At 44.1% G+C, this 22,104-nt stretch overlaps 2 protein-coding genes across 2 annotated transcripts in view; one reads left to right on the forward strand and one right to left on the reverse strand.

Annotated features, from left to right (window-relative positions):
• The window catches only part of LOC308088296 (arrestin domain-containing protein 3-like), a gene marked incomplete at its 3' end in the record, with an annotated part of 16,351 nt that extends 13,689 nt beyond the window's left edge, over positions 1-2,662 (forward strand). The window contains exon 7 of the mRNA XM_080432696.1: positions 2,483-2,662. Within this exon, the coding sequence (XP_080288822.1) occupies positions 2,483-2,662 (180 nt within the window). The remainder of the gene's footprint in view (positions 1-2,482) is intronic.
• An 11,511-nt stretch (positions 2,663-14,173) lies between these two features.
• On the reverse strand, positions 14,174-21,387 carry LOC308089648 (piggyBac transposable element-derived protein 4-like). The gene is made up of 5 exons (XM_080434505.1): positions 19,687-21,387; positions 19,190-19,350; positions 18,068-18,329; positions 17,511-17,675; positions 14,174-15,684 (listed from the first exon to the last, which is right to left on the reverse strand). Exons 1-5 carry the CDS (start codon positions 20,941-20,943, stop codon positions 15,289-15,291), a joined length of 2,241 nt encoding a protein of 746 aa, XP_080290631.1. The 5' UTR covers positions 20,944-21,387; the 3' UTR covers positions 14,174-15,288.
• Between the last annotated feature and the right edge of the window lie 717 nt (positions 21,388-22,104).

A 22,104-nucleotide genomic window follows, 5' to 3' on the forward strand; every position in this document is an offset into this window, starting at 1 on the left:
AAATAGCCGATGCAAGCTCACAATACGTTGCATCGTGACGCATTGTGAACTTCAAATGGCCGAAATAGGGCTGAAGTGGTTAATGTATGTTTTGTAATAATAATCAAAATAGGCAAAGTAACTACGGTAGTAACTAAAGTTTTCAAATAATTGTAGTGGAGTAAACGTACAATATTTTGCCTCTGAGTTGTAGTGGAGTAGAAGTAAAAGTATCGAAAATTGGAAATACTCCTCTAAAGTAAAAGTGTCATGTTCTAATGCAGGGATTTCCAAACTGTGGTGCCCAGGCTAGGGCCCTGGTTGTAAAACCTTTTCATGTCAAGGACCCCCAAATTGACACATATTATACCCCGGAACCCCCATTTGAAAACATATGCCAGGGACCCCCATAAAAGAAGACTTTTACAGCTATAGCAGTGATTCCATGAACTATAATTCATTTGTCTGATCTTTGACCATTCACCAAACAAATTCCTCTGTAGGTCAGTTCACGTTTTCTTTTCAACCCATGTGAGAAGGTCATCTTCTATCACTGGTAAACACATGTTAAAGGAGTAGCTCAGGCAAAAAAAAGACTTATTTTCTATCAATTACACACCCCATGAATTTTTATTTTTTGTCGCATTCCTGAGCCAATAATTTGATGACCGGGTGGCTGCAATTGAGTCTCAAATTGAGTCGACTCCACCGTTCCTCAAATTATTGGCTCAGGAATGTGACAAAAACCAAACAATCTCCATGAATTCAAAGCTTCATGGGGTGTGTAATTGATAGAAAAGTATTTTTGGGGGCGAACTACTCCTTTAACATTTTGGAGAAATCTCACTTCGCAATCACCTAATGTATTGTTCTCCATTGTATTGTTCACGTGTAGTTCTACGGTTGTGGAGTAAAGTCTTTGTCTGGTTGTCATTCTAGTCTCCTGAGTTGAACACATATACATTTCTCTGAAATTTGACCCCTGCACCAAACCTAACTAACCCTAACCCATATTACTGTGTCAGGGGCCCCAGGGGCCACAGCTTGTCAAGATGCACCGTTAATCCGAGCCGCACCAAACTGGGACACTGTTCAGCCAGGGGTCATGAGAATAGTCTCACCCAAAAAACCTAAATAGGTGCATGAACAATATGGTCGCTGTCGGGTGGACTTTCTGTGACCTCTATCTTTTCGACTGTGCTTAGTTTTTTGTCTAATTGATCGTACAATTGCTTTATTTCTGTGTAAATCGTTTTTCCATAGTATTTGTTTTGTTCAGTGGTGTAAAGTAACTAAGTACATTTACTCAATTACTGTACTTAAGTACAATTTTGAGGTACTTTAACTTTACTGGAGTATTTCCAATTGTCTATACTTTTACTTACTCCACTACATCTCAGAGGCAAATATTGTACTTTTACTCCACTACAATTATTTGAAAACTTTAGTTATACTACTTTGCAGATACAAATTATTACATTATAAAACATACATTAACCACTTTAGCCCTATTTTATACCTAGGCTATTTGAAAATAGCCGATATACAAGCACAACGCGTCGCAATGCGACGCGTTGTGAGCTTATAAATCGGCTATTTTCAAACATTTTAGTACTTTTACTTTTGGTACTTTAAGTATATTTTGATACCAATACTTTTGTACTTTTACTCAAGTCAATTTTTAATCCCTGACTTTTACTTGTAACAGAGTACTTCTACATTGCAGTATCGATACTTTTTCTTAAGTAAAACATTTGAGTACTTTTTCCACCACTGGTTTTGTTTTGCTTTAAGTTGCATTTAGTTAGATGTTCGGTGCGAGTCCAGCTAAAATAATGGACGCGACCAGGCGAGTATTCATGTGAAGCACTCCTCGCCCAGCGGGAGCGAGTCATAGCGCCACCTGCAGGATTTACCTGCCGAGATTATGATAAACACACGGGGGACAAGAGAAGGTGTAAGTGTGAAGGAAAGGAGGGGAGGAAAAACACTGGGATTTAAGAAAAAAAAACTATATAAAATTTGCTTAACCACTTAAACTCTATATGTGGTTGACTGTCCCTCAGGGCTCTACACAAGTGGATTTTCTGTTTTCACTCGACATTACATATCTGCGCTGAAAATGTCTTCGATGAAAATAGCCGATCTACAAGCGCTGCGACGCATCGTGAGTTTGTATATCGGCTATTTTCTGCAAAAGGTTTCCCCACAATACAGATGCTGGCGTTTAAGTGGTAACGAAGTTAATCAGACTAATCAATTTAGTGGTCAATTATAAATGTTTAATTTAATTTAATTTAATTTAATTTAATTTAATTTAATTTAATTTAATTTAATTTAATTTAATTTAATTTAATTTAATTTAATTTAATTTAATTTAATTTAATTTAATTTAATTTAATTTAATTTTCAATAACAATAACAATCAAAGTGTGTGTGCGTATGCGTGTGTGTGTGTGTGTGTGTGTGTATGTGTGTGTGTGTGTGTGTGTGTGTGTTTCAGGTGAGGGCATTGGAGGGTGACTTTGACCCGGACAAAGTGATTGACAGGATCGACATCTGTCCAGAGAACGCAGAGGTCACACTGACCGACTTCAGAGCCTATCAGACGGTGGTGCTGGACCCCGAGGGCGACGCCCAGCTAGACCCCAACTGGGTGGTCCTCAACCAGGTCAGCCAATGAATCACATTCTATTTGGTAGCACCTCTTAAATTAGCGACCATAATAACTTAAACCTTATATACAGTATACGTTTCTCTGAACTTTGACCTTTCGCCAAACAGATTCCTTAGTATAAATGTACTCTAAGATAACCTTTATGTTGACTAAAAGCAAAAATATTGCTATTTACTGATTTTTACCTCATTTTACATAATTCATTCAAATTATGCTAATGAAGAAAGGTTGCAAGTCTCCACCATGATAATAGATACATTCCTGGATCACAAGCATGGACTTAGACTCTTAAATCACCTTTCTAAGTTTAACTGGAAGCAAAATGAAAGCCATTTCCAGTTTTGGTAATTAATTAGCTCATTATGCCAAATACTCAACTTGCTCAACATGCAACGTTTAGCAACCAAGCTTAATCTCATCTGCTAAGCCTATAGATGGCATTTGAATCATTAAAGTTGACAGGAAACCCATTTCTGGGTTGACCTATGGGGGCTTCCAGTTGACTAGTAGGTCAGTTCACGTTTTCTTTTGTCTTTTCAACCCATGTGATAATGTTATCTTCTATCACTGGTAAACACATGGTAACATTTTACTGTGCCAAATTGGATAAATCTCACTTCACAATCACCTAATGTATCGTTATATGTTGTATCTGTTGTGATAGACTATACGCAGTATGTATTATAGCCCAATCTATATACTAATGGTCTGGTCACAGGTACAACTTCAAGTTCTTAGCTTAGCACGGGAGCTCTTGTTTATTCACTGTCTCTGTCTCAGTACAGGTTTTAACTGACATCCGTTCTAGTGCTTGTCACAATAAGACATACTGCTTCTAGTAGTCATAATAGTAACACACCTTCACAATAAAGGTCTAAGCAGTACCAAACATTGCATCTCCCTTTAACAAGAAAACAAGATGTGCCTTTGCAGAGCATCAAATGAAATGCAGAAAAATAAGGCACTTAAATGACAATCTAATGCCACAATATTAAAGTCACAGTATACTGTAAAATCCTTGGCAGTGCAAATAACTTCAGTACACAAATATAGCTTCAGTATACACTGACAAGTGCTGAGGTATTTAAGTGTGCATCTTCTGGAACAACAACAATAGCAGCGAACAATTAGTTCCAACAGATCAACAATCCTGAGATAAGCGAATCATTGTATTGACAGTATTAAGCTGGTGAACATCTCATGACAGGTAAGTATGAATACAGTTCAGTTTAATTGTTTTCCTCTTTTTTTTCAACTTTTACATGAACCATACACAATTTATTTTCTCATAAATCACACATTAAATCACAGTATGTTGTAGATATATGTATATATATATATATATATATATATATATATATATATATATATATATATATGTCACAGTACGATTGGAGAACCAGGACGATTGAAGACAGAGCGCTCGTTTTTAGGCACGGGGCTTCGGGGCGAGGCGGGGCTTTGATGCGACGCGGACCTGTCTGTTGTTGTTCCCCCGACCCCCCCACGTAGCAACCAGGAAGCTACGCTAGGGGAACGCTGAACACGCGTTCATACCTATACCTCTAAGGTTCACACGCACGTGTCACGTGATAATAGTTATTGTCCATGACGGAGGCGCGCCGACTCAGCAGAGCTTGAGGACGAGGAGGCGCGAGTGCCCGCGCTGACCGGCCGATGCTCTGATGAGTCGAATCAGCCGTCCGAGTTGTGAACCGATAGGGACAGAATAGTTCTTTTCATGGATCACTGTGTGTGTGTGTGTGTGTGTGTGTGTGTGTGTGTGTGTGTGTGTGTGTGTGTGTGTGTGTGTGTGTGTGTGTGTGTGTGTGTGCGTGCGTGCGTGCGTGCGTGCGTGCGTGCGTGCGTGCGTGCGTGCGTGCGTGCGTGCGTGCGTGCGTGCGTGCGTGCGTGCGTGCGTGCGTGCGTGCGTGCGTGCGTGCGTGCGTGCGTGTGTGGTTGCGACCAAATGTGTGTGCACTTTAATTGGAAAGCCTGGCTTGTGGCTCCCTCTAGTGCTTTTTCTACAGAATTGCTGGTTGGGTGGTAAAAACAAGCGCGCTTTCTTCAATCGTCCTGGTTCTCCAATCGTACTGTAACATATATATATATATATACTTTTTTTTTATAGGGCAGCGATCCGCCTACACCCTTTACAATCAATCATAGGTCAAAGACTTGCCTCGGCTTTTGGACTGTTTCCTCCTTCCGTTGACTCATACCTGGCCAAAACATTACGTCCCTTGCTTGTTTGCTCTTCTCTACTCCAAAATGTCCTGTGTGTATGCATTTTAGCATGTATGGTCTGAGCTTGTGTGGAATGATTAATTTCTCACCCTTCAGAAGGATCCCATCCGCCTCCGTGATCTCGTCACAGTGGTCCCAGACAGTACTTGCTGATGAGTGGGTGACATTTTTTTCTTGTCTCCGGCCAGCCTGACCGAATGACTTGCTTGAGAGTGGAGAGCTGCTCACCCTGAGCTGTAGCTGTTTTGAGGTCATCTAGCCTGTCTGCACTCACTGGAGCTGTGCTCTTCTTCTTCTGTCGTATGTCCTTAGACCTTCAGCTCCGTTGCAGCAAGCCAGTCTAGGTCAATTAGGCCACGATCACCATTAGGTGGCCGGTATATGGGGCAGCTGGTCATCACGTGTTCCACAGTCTCTAGTGGATCCCCACATTCGCAGTGGGCATTGTCTGTGAGACCCCACTTCTGCATTGATGCACCGAAACGTCCCACACCTGTCCTCAGGCGATTGAGGGTTGTCCACTCCTTACGTTGGAGGTGCTGGCCAGGAGCATCTGTTGGGTCCTCGATTAATTTTTGAGGCCTGGATTGTTCTGCTGCTTTCCACTGGTCCCTCCATCTTGCCTTCACCCAGGAAGCCTTGGGCTGGGCTGATGACAGTGTGCACTTGTGTCTCCATGGCCTCTGATAGAGACTTGTCCTCTTCATCCATGGATTTTCTCGACAGTGTGTCGGCTACCGGGATCTCTTTGTCTGGTCTGTGGATGCGAGTTATGCTGTATTTTTGCAGGGCGAGTATCATGCGCTGTATAGGCGTGGTGGAGCAAGGGCTAGGGGAGAATAGTCTCTAGCGGTTTGTGGTCTGATTCCACAGTTACTGTATATGTCGCCCATAGAGGTACTCGTGGAAACTCTTACACCCATACAGGACTGCATATAGCTCCTTCTCGATTTGGCCGTAGTTTTAATCCGTGCTGTTAAGGAGCTTGGTTGAATATGCTACTGGCCTGCCTTCTTGCATGATGGTTGCATCCAGGCCATGTTTTGACGCATCCACTTGCAGTGTCACTTTCTTTCCAGGATCAAAATAAGCTAACACTGGCCCTGGCTCTGCTATATTGATCTATAAATGTCATCTGCTGAAACACACTCTCATGTGTCGTGTCCCATTTGAACTGTTTCTCTCCTCCTAGGTGTCTAAGTGGTGCACACACATTGGGTGCGAATCTCACCAGGTAATTTACCATGCCTAACACGGTTTCAAGCTCTACCTCACTTGTTGGCGGTGGCATGTCTCTGATGGCTTTCATCTCTGGTCTGGTTTCAAACCGTTGGCTGTGAGTTTATGACCGAAGTAGCTCACCTCGGGAACACAGATGCAACACTTCTCTGGGTTCAGTTGTATCCCTCTCTCTCTGTGCTCCTCCTTTGTTTTGTCGAACACAACAATGTCGTCCACGATGCCAGCCACTCCTCTTAGGCCTTCGTATGTCTCATCCACCCTCCTCTGGAATTCATCCTGGGCAGACACGATGCCAAAGGGCAACCCGAGGAAACGAGATCTTCCAAATGTGGTGTTCAATGTAGTGAGCATTGAGGACTCATCACTTAGCTTGATTGCCCAATAAAAAAAGGATGCTGAAGCACTATGCTTCTGCTAACTTGGATGTCACATCCTCCAGTGTGGGTAGGGGGTAATATGGCCCCATTATTGCCTTGTTTAGGGGGTCTTGGGTCTAGGCATACTCTGTCTTTAGACGATCTCTCCGTGGTGGGCAAGCAACTGGTGCTACACTGGGGTCTATTCTGAAACTGCACTCGCCTGGGAATGTACCGATGCCTTTGAAAACATCTGAGTACTCACTTTGGATGTGGTCTGACTGGGTGCTGCTCTCTTCGTCACTGTTGACTGCATACACCACTTTGATGAGTCCCAGGGCTTTACATGCTTTGTAGCCTAGTATGGGCCATTGCAGTTCACTATATATAACTTTTCTATATAGTATAACAAACATTACCGTATTGTTTATGTGTAGTTCTACGTTTGTCGAGTAAAGTCTTTATCTGGTAACATTCTAGTCTCCTGAATTCTTTGTATTGAATTGAGTTCCTGCACCTGGGTCCTTCCACAAAGCCCTGACACATTATTTATGCTCAAATTGTAATTGACTATGATGCTACACATCGTTAGCCTCATAGCATAATTGCCCAAGTAATGTTTTGGTCAAATTGACATTTCTGCCAAACTCTACTACTCTCTTAACACTGTTGCTTCATTATGGCTTATTACCTATGTCCTCAGCCTATCAGAATGTGTGTTACATTCCAAAATCACTTTTTGCCTGAGTCATTTTAAGTCAACTAGATGATTTAGGCAGATAGTGATTTTAATAGCTATAATGACAATAATATGGATATTACCTGGCAAATATATGTGTGGATGAAAGAACCTTGCATATAGGAACACTGGGTCAACATATCTTAGAATCAATAGAATAGAATCATTGGTGGTAAGTAACTAAGTACATTTACTGAAGTACTGTACTTAAAGGTATGTGATGTTTTTGTTAAAGGGTAAAGCATTACATCGCTATAGTGTTTGTTCAGTGCATCTTTTTTTTTTCTTTTTTTCTTAAACTTAGAGTAGCCAATAGTTTTTACCCCCTTTTTCTTCCCAATTTCGTCGTTATACCAATTCATTTCTCCCCACGCACATTGCTGTGTTGTCACTGCTGTTGTGTCCTACTGACTCTCCTACCAGTGAGGAGCCCCCACCAGGAGGACCTACTCCTCCCGCCCAACACTCCCCACGGACAGGTGCCGCCCCAGCCTGTAGGAATACGTGCAATGGCCAATATCACCCTCCCTGCCCGGCTTTCGTCCCCCAAACACGGGCCGCTTGTGTTCGCATAGACGCCCGACCACGGTGGATTCGAACCTACAACATCTGTGGTGGTGGGCGGGGACTTTACCACTGTGCCACCCGAACGCCTATATCACTGCATCTTTTAAGTAAAAACTCTTCCACCACTGACATTATGAAGCTGGGTTTACAGTAGTAGACTAATAGTAGCTTTTGTTATTATTACTATTATTATTATTGTATTATTGTGTGTATGTGTGTGTGTGTGTGTGTGTGTGTGTGTGTGTGTGTGTGTGTGTGTGTGTGTGTGTGTGTGTGTGTGTGTGTGTGTGTGGTGTACAGTAGGCCTATGTTGTGTTGGAAGTGTGTGTGTGTGTGTGTGTGTGTGTGTGTGTGTGTGTGTGTGTGTGTGTGTGTGGGGGGGGGGGGTGCGTGCGTGCGTGCGTGCGTGCGTGCGTGCGTGCGTGCGTGTGTGTGTGCTGTGTGTAGGCTGCAGCCTGCCTTTTGGAGACAGGCTAGAAGAGGTGTGGCCTCTGGCACCTCCCGCCCCCGTAGCCAGAGAGAGAGAGAGAGAGAGAGAGCGCCATGACAACCGTGCGGCCCGGTGGCGACTCCCTGTCTTCGCCGGGCTGGGGTTGCCATGGTGACTCCCCGCGGGGCTCCCGCAGATCAGCGGGAGGGGCGTCCAGTTGACTAACCCTCTATCCCATCTGGGAGAGAGAGAGAGAGTGAGAGAGAGAAAGAAAGAGAGAGAGAGAGAGAGAGAGAGAGAGAGAGAGAGAGAGAGAGGGAACAGAAAGAGGGGGAGAAAGAAAGAGACAGAGGGAAAGATAGAGGAGAGAAAAAGAGAGAGGGGGGCGAGAAAGGAGAGAGGGAGAGGAGAGAGAGAGAGAGAAGGGGGTGTTTGTGTGAGTGCATGTGACTGATCGTGTGTGAGTGTGTGTGTGTGTGTGTGTGTGTGTGTGTGTGTGTGTGTGTGTGTGTGTGTGTGTGTGTGTGTGTGGGATGGCACAAGCCACAGAGCCTGAGGAGGGAGAGATGCAGCAACAACGCACAACAGAGAGAGAGAGAGAGAGAGAGAGAGAGAGAGAGAGAGAGAGAGAGTGAGAGAGAGAAAGTGTGTGTGTGTGTGTGTGTGTGTGTGTGTGTGTGTGTGTGTGTGTGTGTGTGTGTGTGTGTGTGTGTGTGTGTGTGTGTGTGTGTGTGTGTGTGTGTGTGTGTGTGTGTGTGTGTGTGTGTGTGTGTGTGTTAGACAGCATGGTGGAGTGCAGAGGAGAGAGAGAGAGAGAGAGAGAGAGAGAGAGAGAGAGAGAGAGAGAGAGAGAGAGAGAGAGAGAGAGAGAGAAACCCCATAAGGAGGACACAGGAGGCTAGCAGACTGAAGTGTAAAAACAGGCCTACAGAACTAGCTCCATCAGTGCTACTAACACACACACACACACACACACACACACACACACACACACACACACACACACACATCCTCAGTTAACTCTGACCGTGTACACATTTTGGTATTAATGTTGTACACGGTGAGAGATACAAATGGATCGATTAAAGGTATGGTTAACCATAATTTGTGGTTAAAATAAGTGTTAAATGGCTCTGCATTCTGATAGTAACCATTGCCATAGACTAGAGTGTTTATACACTAACAGGAGTCATCCTGTCTCTCCAGCTCTTCAGTAAACAGAAAACGTATTTTCAGGTCAGGATTCCAATTGTTTTTTCATTTTATTGGGAGAGACAACTCACACAGGACACGGGACAAGCAAGTGAAATTGGAACAAGACTCAAAGAAATGAGCAGACCAATTTTTAAGTGGAACGCTATAAAATGTAAGCTGATAAATGGGTACTCTATCTCTGATTGGACGACATTTGCATCCGACGTGAAAATAAATGTTATGTTTATTAACCCATTAAGACCTGAGGCGATTCTTTTTTTCTTCTTTAATCCTAACAGTTCTTGGAAAGAAATCTAACCACTTTTTGTTCAAGATTTTTCAAAAATAGCAGATCTAAAAGCTCGTATGAGCTTGTATATCTGCTATTTTTGAATAGCCAAAGAAATCTAAAGTGACACAGATGCGTTCCAGGTCTTAAAAGAGCCGGAGAGACGGGGAGACCCCTAGCTGTTACTGAACAAACACTCCATTACTATCAGAGTATAAAGCTTTAACATTTTAACAAAATGCTTTTTTTAGTTTTAAACCAATAATTATCACTTATATCATCTGACCATGTACCAATGTGTACATTGAGGTACAAATAGATACTGAGGACTTTAACTGGAGACACCCTGACACACTGGTAGCGTGCGACGCCCAAAATGGAAACGACTTCCTCGTTTTAACGTCTCCAGATCCGCACCTCCTGAATCATTCAAACTGAAGGCCAACCCTCATCGCTTTAAAAGCGTTCCAAAAAAATAAAAATAAAAGCCCCCACGATGTTGATTCTCTTAAAGGAGCACTTCACCCATTTTCCACCTTATCTTCATATAATTGGTCCTCACTCCTGACTAATGCCCATTATAAGATGGCACGATTTCTGTCTATTCACTCTGTGTCTGTGTCAGGAGCAGTGGTGGGAAAAGTACTCACCTCTTTTACTTAAGTAGAAGTATCAATACCGCAGTGTAGAAGTACTCTGTTACAAGTAAAAGTCCGGTAATCAAAGTTTACTTGAGTAAAAGTACAAAAGTATTGGCATCAAAATATACTTAAAGTAACAAAAGTAAAAGTACTCATTGTGCAGAATGTCCCATTTCACAAGTTCAATATGTATTCTATCTACAAGCTCACAATGTGAGCTTGTAGATCTGCTATTTTCAAATGGCCAAAATATATATAGGGCTGAACAGGTTAATGTATGTTTTGTGGTAATCTAAATCTACAAAGTAACTAGTAACTAAAGCGCAATCAAATCAAATAATTGTATATAATAAAATAAATAAAATAAAATAATAATTGTAGTGGAGTAAAAGTATAATATTTGCGTTGAGTAGAAGTAAAAGTACTGAAAATACTCGAGTAAAGTAAAAATTCCGCAAAAGTACAGTACTTGAGTAAATGTACTTGCCCACCCTTGACATCATCGGTAGGCAGGTTTGGTCATTTCAAATAAGATCTCAAACGTAGTTTTTTTTTTTTTTTTTTTACCAATGCGAGGACAATGGCTTCTATTTCAGCATGCTAACTTGACTAAGGAAGAGAAAGGCTAGCTTGGAATCTCCATCATCGATGATGTCACTGGTAGGCAGGTTTATGAATTGTCCACAGCCCACCAATGAGACACAGGTAAGTGAGCAGACAGAAATGGTGTTAGTGAGGACCAATTAAGATGAGGTTGAAAATGGGTGACGTGCTCCTTTAAAAGGGAGCGACGTCTTCCTGTAAAATCTTTGCATCGTCTTCCAACAAACACCAGTTGTTGTTTTTTGTGGGTGGGTGTGTGTGTGCGTGGGTGGGTGGGTATGTGTTTGTGTGTGTGTGTGTGTGTGTGTGTGTGTGTGTGTGTGTGTGTGTGTGTGTGGGTGGGTGGGTATGTGTTTGTGTGTGTGTGTGTGTGTGTGTGTGTGTGTGTGTGTGTGTGTGTGTGTGTGTGTGTGTGTGTGTGTGTGTGTGTGTGTGTGTGTTGTGTGTGTGTGTGGGGGGGGTCGTTTGGACCGGGGTGTAACGGGGCCACAGATGGCTGTGTGACTGCAGTGTGTGTGTGTGTGTGTGTGTGTGTGTGTGTGTGTGTGTGTGTGTGTGTGTGTGTGTGTGTGTGTGTGTGTGTGTGTGTGTGTGTGTGTGTGTGTGTGTGTGACTGCAGTGTGGTTCAGAACCAAATGGCATGGCTGGGCCCGTTTGGCCGGGAAGCACTGAGGGGGCTTTCTGTGCCCTCTAATTGTTCCAAGCTGTGTCCCTTTGAAGGGCCAGACACACACACACACACACACACACACACGAACACGCTCTCATGCGTACACATTTGCATGTGTGTTTAACGGATCAGAAGGGATCTCAGCTTTAGCCAACGTAAATCCATTTCGTGTTAATATTTACCCAGCGAGGCCCTTGGATATACAGTGTGAGTTATGATGCCCTGTTAATGCTGTCACACACCGCGGACCCCCCCACGGCAGACCACCAGCTTTTTTTGCGGCCATTACTGACTTCGAACAAGCGAGCAGAGGGCCACCCATTTGAACTGAAACTTGAGTGCTGAATAGGCTCCATGCACAGCAGCCATATTGGGAAGGAATCGGGCCTCTTCCCTTACTTCCTTCATAGGTGTTACTAATGATACTAATGAAGGCTCTGTTCCATTCTGGTCAAACAGATTCAGGGTGCTGATATTGTTGCATGTTGGCTCACTGGAAACACTCTGCTACACCAGTGGGTCTCAAAGTGTGGTCCAGGGACCCTCATGGTTCCTTGAGGGGGATCCAAATGGCCCCTTACAGGAGTGTAACAGGGTTACACTTACAGGGCTATGGGTGTCTTTGAAATTACAAAGTTTGAGAACCATTGTGCTACACTAAATGGAACAGAGCCTTCATTAGTGTCATTGGTAACACCTGCGAAGGAAGAGGCCCAATTTCCTTCCGATAAGGCTGCTTGCTGTGCATAAAGCCTATTACTCTTGTGTATTCTGGGGTTACAATAAAAAAAGATCACTTACACAAAACGATCAACTTTTAAATGTCTTTATTCATTTATATCTCAGTCAGTTGTCTGATATGCACCACTCCATAGGTCACTGATAAAACACATTGCGCCCGATTCACTAAGCGACTAAAGGGGTGCGTATTTTCGATAAGCACAATCTCACGTGCGATTCACCAAACGCTGTGTACTGCCTTCATTTGTGTGTATTTTGCCTGACAGTCACGAGCGCGCTCCCGTTTAGATCATTTACGCCCCATTTAACACCATAAAAGGCAACCGTGAACTCTAACGTGAGACCATAAACGTCAACACGCTTCAAAATGGACAGATCTACAAGCTAACAATTCGTCGGTATTAGCTTATTTTGGCAAGCGAGTCCCTCACGCGATGGATCCACTGAACGTAACAAGTAATAGCGTGTAATGAGAATAAGAAGTTAATTTATAAAGTTCAACCTCATGACCAAACATTTTGGAGTTAGCTGGTTTCTGCCCAACAGTAGAGATATGCATAGAAGCAATAGATCGTTGACATATTTTTTATTTTTTTTTCCTATGTGTTGACGAATGTTTCAGGGAGACTGTTTCAGTGTTACATCATTTTGGGGGCCTGATTGAGATGGTCAAAGGACCAGTTCCGGCCCTCGGGCCTTATGTTGCCCATGGGTGTTCTAGTAGCCGATAGGTTCAAGGCAAAGCAGGGTGTGGCATTGAAGGCTGCGACCCCCCAAAAGAATCATATTTGAACTGGGGACCCCCCACCCCTGACAAGCACTTTGCACACATTGTAGGAGTTGAGGCCTTAAATTTAGTTTGACCCGGTTCCACAGACAAATTTGGTGAATATGGCAGATAAAAAAAAAATGCCTCTTTCTTAGGTCAAATTTGACATTTTAACCGTGCATAGGAGAACCATATCCCCCCCCATTAACTTCAATACGAGGCGGAGGCAGTCACGTGACTTTCTCCCTACGCTCTCCCCATCACGGTGAAATAACACAGACTACAAGTCCGTAAATACACAACATAACAAAGCGTTCGCTTCCCGCGTTTGCGCGTCTTACTTGTAATAGTATAGTTTGTTGATTACTTTTGATGCAGTAATGGTCTTCATTTTATTTTAGAGGTATTAAAACGGTCTTAAAAGTCCTTAAATTGTCACTTAAGAAATGTGCAGATACTCTATACACTTTTACTGTATGTTGGTTTGTTTGCTATTGAGTGAGAAAACGATGTTGCACATTAAAGGGATAGTTCGCCCTATCTGACAAAAGATAAGACCCCATATAGGCCTACTGTATCATACGACAAATAGTGAAAATAACAGATCTACAAGCTTACAATGTGTCGTGATGCGACGCATTGTGAGCTTTTTGCGCTGTGATCCATTTTTCACTCGTGTTTTTTGACTATTCTTGACAATATAATGACATGGCCAAAATAGGGGTGCCGGTTTGTTAAACAATGTTATTACTATATGCTTCATTAACGCATCTTTAATAGCCATGAACAAACCATTAGTTCATATTTATTTGAAATGGAGAGTAATGGACGGCTGTAGATGCTGTTAATGAAGGTCTATAATGTATCTGTTCAGGTTAAATAGCATAACAGCTTAATATAATCGTCTGCAAATCTTAATGATATGCACAGTTTCAACTTATTAAAGGTTGCATAGACCTATTTTCAAAAGTATATTATCATGTAACGTCACCGTTACCCCATGTTAATAAGGAGATGAATCAAATGAAGTACATCATGATGAAATATTTATTTTGGAAAAGGAGAGATTCAACTTCCCATAGTAAACGCTTGCTGATGTATTTGTTAAGTGCAGAAAAGACTTCATCTTTTTTGTATTTTTTCATATAAAATCCTAGTCATAATTTCAAGGTATAAAAAAAACTGAGACACAAGGCAATTTTTCGTCAGTGTTATTAAAGGCAATATGCCAAAAAACATTCTATACTAATTCAAACGACCTACAGTATTTCAGTTGCTTTTTCTCTAGTAATTCGTGCAATAATAATATTCATTCTATCCTAAAAACTAGCTCTAAATAAAGTGTGAGACTATATTGTGCAGCTGTAGTAGTGGCAACCTTTGGAATAAAGGAGCACTTCGCCCAATTTCAACCTTATCGTCACATAATCGGTCCTCACTCATGCTCATTATAAGATGGCACCATTTCTGTCTACTCACTCTGGGCTGTGGCTCTTATAGCCACTTTAAACCCTCTATACTTCGTAAGCTGGACATGAGTTGCCTCCACACTTGGTGTACTCTTTTTCCCTCTACACCAAATCTCTTTGCCGCAAATAGCTGATTGTCTCTGTCGGGTGGAAACCTCATATGTCCAAAACTGTTACTTTTCAGGATTCAAATTCAAAAACAGCAAAAGTAGCAGATCTACAAGCTCGAAACGCGTCGCTTCGCGCCGCGTTTTGAGCTTGTAGATCTGCTACTTTTTATGCTTTTGTGTGACGCTGTAGTATGATCAGGCAGGGCGTTAATTTACGAAAAAACACAAAGAGTTAAAATATGGAGATATAAGGTTTCTGCCCAACGGCAAAGAGATCTACCAGCTCACCACGTGTTGTGAGCTTGTAGATCTACTATTTATGGCGAATGTTCCCCCCAGAAAAGGGATGCTAGGGTTCAAGTGGACAGTGAGCATTAGTGAGGACCAATTATATGAAGATAGGTTGAAAATGGGTGACTTGCTCCTTTAACAAGTCTTTTGACGGTTTAAGAAAAAAAAAAAAAGAAAAAAAAAAATCCTTTGACACAAGTTCTTGGTTGTTTTGTTCACACAAAAATAGAAAAAAACAAAACAAACAAAACAAAACAAAAAAAACAGTTGACTGTCATTTATGAAACTCGGAGAAGCATCCGCCCCTGCATAGATGAACGTTGCATATCTTGCATCCGAAGACGCTCTCGTGCCGCAGTCCCTTGTTGGTGCAGTTGCGGCAGCGGCGCGAGCGCTCCGACATGCGCTCCAGCCGGTGCCCGTACTCGATGGGCGAGTCCGCGTGCCGCTTGCGCGCCGCCCGCTCCATGCCCCGGGCGCCCTGGTAGTCCCCTATCAGCTGCTGCGCCAGCCGCACGCGGAAGTGGCGCTGCGTGAACTGTTTGCCGCTGAAGCCGGCGGGCGGCGCTCCGCCGCGGCTCTCCCGCAGGATTATGTAGGCGTTGACGATGCACAGGTTGACGTAGAACCACAGGAAGTAGCGCCACCACTTCTTGCAGGGCCGGCCCACCTGGATAAGGAGAGGTTGTCACAGTCATGATATTTTACTTGACGTTGACATACCATTAGGGCTGTCACCATTACCGAATTTAAGTTGACGATTAATTGTCACGCACATAATTGCGATTAACGATTTAATTGTGTTTTTGGCACTGAACATTGGAACAATATTGTTTTTTAGGCTTCATAATCACCAATTGCACGGGACAGATATGACAAATAACTTAATTATACAAAGAAATTACTGACACATTTAATCATTTTATAAAACATTTAAAAATAGCGGAAATAGCTGATCTACAAGCTTACAACACGTCACAAAGTGACATGTTGATTATGTAATAATTGTGACAGGCCTACATACCTTATCGATAATATAGATTTAATATAGATAATTTGTGTACAATAACAGACATTTCCACTCAATTATCAAAAGGATAATACACAATGAAACCAATGGCTTATTTCCATTGTGGTCCGTTAAAGGTAGGGTAAGTGATTTTTGTTTGATTGTTTGTTAACCCATTAAGACCTGGAACGCATCTGTGTCATTTTTTGATTTGAGCTAAAAAGCATTATTTTACACTTTAGCTATTCAAAAATAGCAGATATACAAGCTCATAGCACGGCGGTGCCGCTATGAGCTTGTACATCTGCTATTTTTGAAAAATCTTTTATATTATTTCAAAGCGAACATTTTTAACTCAAATCTTTGCTTCTGGGGGTCCCGGGAACAAAATATTTTGAGATGGGGGTCCGCGGCCCAATACATATCATTTTGGGGGTCCTTGTTCAGGTCGGGATACCAATTCCATCCGATCAGGAGAGAGAACTCACAAAAGGATACAAGATGATCAAGTGAATTTGGAAGTGATGACACAAATAAATGGGCAGACAAAATTGGAACTGGAACACTTACAAATACATAGGAACTCCCTCCTGATTGGCTGAAATTATAATATATCATAATATCATAATATAAAGATTTAAAAATGTTTGAAAACGTATCATCATTTGTCAACACTGATGAATTTATGCAGACGAACGGAGCCGAATCTGATTATGCACAAATAAATAATGCGTAGTCCATGTGAGCTAGTTCAGGCAGATACACTCGAGAGGTTTACACGCATGTGCAGCACTATGTGGGTGATGTAGTATGTGACGTAAAATGGTAAATGGTGCATTTATATACCACCTTTATCCAAGGCGCTTCACGTTCACCCATTCACACACACATTCATACACAGATGGCGGAGGAAACCATGCAAGGCACCAACCTGCTCATCGGGAGCAATTAGGGGTTTCCGTTTCTTGCTCAAGGACACTTTGACATTAATTCTGGGGGAGCCCCGGGATCGAATTGGGAACTTTCCGTTTCCTAAGCAGCCGCTCTACCTCCTGAGCCACTGCCGCCCCAAACATCGAACCAAATTGGCGGTTAATTTAAGCTCACCTCATTTCCTCTTGCTGTCAGTGTTGCCACTGAAGGTTGTATGTGCTTTGTTCGCTCCCACCACCACCACCCCAGCTCCACCAGCAGGCTCTGCTTTCCCTAAGGGTTCTGTTTTCCCCTGGGGAGGTTTTGCTATAGATGTCCCCCTGCTGTTTTAAATGGTTGTCTTCTAATGTGCTGAGCAGGGAGTAATGTATAGCAGAGCCTGAACGCCAAGATCAAATATAACATTCACACGTGAAATTACATTTTATAAATAAAATCTCCTCAAGCTATTAATGTTCTCGATCTATTCGTGAGTTATCTGACCGAACTGCGGTTATCTCCAAATAATTGCGACCAGGCACGATTATGTATGATTTTGACGTTTTCCGGCCCACCTGGTAGCACTCCCTCAGCTGGTCGCAGAGGTCCACGCCCCTCATGTTCTCCTGGTACAGTAGGAGGGGCAGCGGGCGCGGGACCCCCAGCGACGGCCCCACCACTCCGGGGCTGTCCACGCTGTCCACGCCACCGTCACTGTCCACATCGCCATCCGCCTCGCGCTACAGAATCACAGTCACAATCAGGATATACTTTTATTGTCACATCACAGGTTTACAGGCGTAAAATAAGCTGTAGTTTAGTTGTAGTACAAATAGTTGTAATAAACGACATTACAAAATGACATTACAATTACATTTTCTTTAGGATTTGTAAACAAAAAAATGCACAGAGCAAACGTGACAAAAGAAAGTCAAATTGAAAATGTCTACATAGATTGGCTATTTTCGCTATTTGTTTTCTTTACTATTGGGGAAGGCAATTATGTCATTATTCTGTAATAATTATTGTAATAATATTATAATAATTATCATGCAACTAAAAGGTGTAATAATATAGTAATTAAATATCACAATAGTAGTTATTTCTATGTAATAATTGTGACAGGCCCCACCTCCCGTGGCTGGCGGCCCGGGCTGATGCCCACGATGCCCGGCGCAGAGTTGGTGGACAGGCAGCTGACCACCTTGACGTCCCGGGTCACGGTGGCCACCAGGTTGCCACGCTGGCACTGGTAGAACTCGCCGGGCGACAGCTTGCCCACGTTGCGTGGGCGCAGCACCTCCGGGTAGCCCTTGCGGGCCGGCTGGGTGGGACCGCAGGCGTACAGGCCGTCCCGCAGGAGCCGCTGGAGCAGAGGAACCGAGGTGAAGAAGCTGTGGGATAAGGTGAGGTGAGATGAGATTAGATAAGACCTTTATTGATCCCGCGGGGGAGATTCAGTTGCCAGAGGCAGCACAGCAGTTAAAGGAATACTTAACCCCAAAAAAAAGCCTTGGATTCATGGATACTTTTTGTTTTTGTCTCATTCCTGAGCCAAAAATCCAATATTTGACAAATTGAAGTCAATAGGAGACCAATCTTAACAAGACCAAAAAAACATATTTAAAACATTGTTTTTGAACCTGGTTCATCAGTTGGCCTCTCAGTGATTACACTGTGAGTTGTTTTGAGGTTTCTATTATTCTTTTATATACTTTAATTTCGGTCTCCTACGGCAGCGGAGTCCTCAATTATTGAATTATTGGGTCAGGAATGTGACAAAAACATCATTTTTTGGGGGGAAGTATTTCTTTGAGACACAGTTACAAGATATGTACTGCAGATACAGCAGGGTCGAAACATCACACACAAAAGAAACACCATCAAGTATGGACAATAGTATACAACAGTATACGACCTCTAAGCTTGCATTATGCAGGACAAAATAGATAATAACACTACACACAGTAAACCATGTCAGATAATGTCCTTACAGTAATGAACAGTTGTTACTTCAGAGCTAATTAGTCTTATTGGCCGAGCAGAGCGACCATCGTGTGCCTCATTATTTAAATCTTCATGGCTACCGGCACAAAAGACAGGAAAAGTCTATTGTGCTCCCTCTTGGAGGTAGATGAAGCTATCGTTTTCCCCTCCTGCTCGGTTGGCCCACAATCATCTCCATATGGAGGGGGGTGTGAGTGAGTGGGTTGACCATGATGGCGTGCAGCAGCTTCCTCGCTGTACTACGCACCTGTCCATGAACAGGTGGTGGTAGCGGCCCTCCAGGCCGCGCACCAGGGACGTCACCACCCGGTGACCCAGGGCCGCCGTTGCTGTCTCTTCGCCGGGCTTCCCCACGTAAATCCGGGTGCGGTGGCAGTAGCCCGAACGTGAGTCACACAACATCCACACCTATAGGGGGGGTTGACACGATCATGAGATGATTAGTTGACGATTAATTGTCGTATAAATAATTGGGATTAACGATTTAACTGATTATTTGTCATTGAACATCGGAATTACATTGCTGTACATTGCTGCCTTTTAGGCTTTTAAAACCAGAATTTCACATATGATAAATTACTTAAAAAGAAATGGCTGACAATGACTGGTACCAAAGCTTGTAGATCTGCTATTTTCTGCCTTTTTCAACAGATGCATTAATACATGTGAATGGAAAAGGTTATCTCAAACAATTGCGATTAGACGATTACGTAGGCCGAATAATTGTGACAGGCGTGCCCGCACCTTGAGCCCCTTCTTCAGGGGCTTGGAGGGCATGTACTGGGTCGGAGAGAAGCGGCCCTTCGCCGCAATGGCGCACTTGTCGATGGTCAGACAGCGGTTGGGCATGTACGAGTCCCACATGGTGTTCTCCACCACGTCCAGCAGGGGCCGGATTTTGAAGAGGCCGTCGTAGCCGCGCTCCCCGCGCACGGGCTCCGACTCGCGGTCGCACAGCTGCAGGTACTGCGTGAGCTTCTCGAAGCGTCTGGCCGTCATCGTCTTTTTAAAGCCCGCGTTGCCGATGAAAATGTCGCTGGCCCAGTACATGCCCGAATCCGGCAGCTGGTTGATGCCCATCAGCACGTTGAGGCCCACGTACGCCTTCATCTCCCGGAGGTCAGTGGGGTGCCAGTGGGGGTCAGACTTCCCGCTCCTCCGCTGCCGATAGAGGGCGTAAGTGTTTGTTTGCTCCACCATGTGTTCAAAAAGAGAGTCCGGGAAGAGTATCCGGAAATAGTCCCGGGCGTCGGCGTCGTCGCCCAGCGAGTGCTGCGGCCCGCAGGCGGCCGGCGCGAACGGCTCGATGTCGATCACCTGGTCCGGCTCGCCCCAGAAGTACGGCGACGTACAGTTCTCCTCGTCGGAGTCCTCCGAGTCCAGGAAGCTGCTGCTGTTGAAGCAGCTCGAGCCGCGCTCCTCCTCCTCCAGATCGGAGAAATCGACGTCCGAGTCGCAGGAGGTGCTGTTGTTGTCGGAGCCGCCGGAGCCGCAGCAATGGATGGAGGACGCGGAGTAGTAGCAGTCCTCTGTGCCGTAGTCCTCGTCCTCGTGCTTGACGCCGTTGCTCCCGGTCACGAGGATAATGTTGCAGCCGCCTCCCGCCAGCAGAGCCTCCTCCAGCCGCTCCTCCTCCTCCATTGCGGCTCCTGCCGTAGTCGCGAAGCCGTTCTGGCCGCCGCCGTCGCCTCCTCCTCCGTCATCCTCAAGCCGTTCTCCTCCGTCTCCCTCTTCTCCTCCTTCCTCCTCCTCGGTGTCGCCGCCGCCGCCGCCGTCGTCGTCCTCCTCCTCCGCCCGCTCCTCCTCCGCCTCCTCCTCCTCCTCCTCGTCGGGTTTATGTCGGAGGAACGGCAGCTCGAACCACTTGACGTCGGCGGTCAGGTCGAGCGGAGCGTCCTGGTCGTTAATGTCGGAGCTACTTTCCGCTGCGCCGTCCGCCCAGCTGCTAGTTTCCACAATAGTAAAAAGCTCTCTCCTTTTTCTTGCCGTCGTCGTCGCCATGTCGGGTTATTAAAGTGTCCCTGCATGAGTCTTCCTTTTTTTGTTTTTTTAAACCTCCGTATTTCTTTAAAAAAAAAAAAAAAAAACTCGAGAGAGAAGAGAGAGAAAAAAAACGGGGGCTTTAAAACGACAACTGACGTCGCGCTTTAGAGAACGGCGAAAAACTTGACGTCTATGCGGTATAGGTTCATAGTTCTAAAGCTCCATGTTTCCCTCATTGTTTCCTCTCTCTCTTTCTCGGTCGGGTTGGTTGGTTCAGTTGGTCGGGGCTTTTTTGTGTGTGTGCGTCTCTCTCTCGCTCGCTCTCTCTCTCTCTCTACGTCTCTCTCGCTGTGTTCTTTGTAGGAGCGGTGCAGTGTGTGGCCGCAGACGTCAGAAGCTGCATGCATGTCCTGCTTTGTAGGGCGTCAAGCGACTGCAGCTGCTCGGTTGGGTGCAGGAGGGTTGTTCTGTTCTGCTCTGTTCTGTGCTGCTCTGCTAGGGCTGGCACGCCGGCAGATGGCCGCTTGCTGTTGTAATGCCCGCTGGCATGAGCCTCTATCAATAGCCGGATACTAGGACCCATCATCATCATCTCTCTCTCTCTCTCTCTCTCTCGCTCTCTCTCTGGGGGCTAGTGGTTCTCATAAAATACATTTTCATGTCAAGGACCTCCAGATTGATATGTTTTTTAAAGCTATGTGCCCCCCCCCATCTGAAAATATGTTGTGCCAGGGACCCCCATAACATTGTGTAATATATTTTTTAAATAATTCAAAATCAAAAGTATTCAACATTTTCCCACAATTCTTCAAGAATTTTAAAAAATGTTTCAAAGATTGCTGATCTACAAGCTCACAACGCGCCACAGCGCATAGATCTGCTATTTTTGAATAGCTGAAGTACAAAAAAACTTAACAAAATAAAACATGAATATGTTAAAAATATATATATATATTTATATTTACCCCATGCAGAAGATATGATTTTAATCAATAAAAAGAAAAGAAAAAAGATTGACCCCTCTTCTCTATTCTGGCTACCTTTGTAATCATCAAATAGGCCTAACAACACTCACCGGCTTACAAACTCTAAAATGAACTTATTTCAACCTCTTCAACGTCTCGCTTGTCAATGGTTGAGCCCCTTTTATTATTATTCCAGGCCTATAATCAGCCCAGC

The sequence above is a fragment of the Gymnoscopelus braueri genome (genome assembly GCF_963280865.1).
Source record: "Gymnoscopelus braueri genome assembly, chromosome: 7".
Taxonomy (NCBI): domain Eukaryota; kingdom Metazoa; phylum Chordata; class Actinopteri; order Myctophiformes; family Myctophidae; genus Gymnoscopelus; species Gymnoscopelus braueri.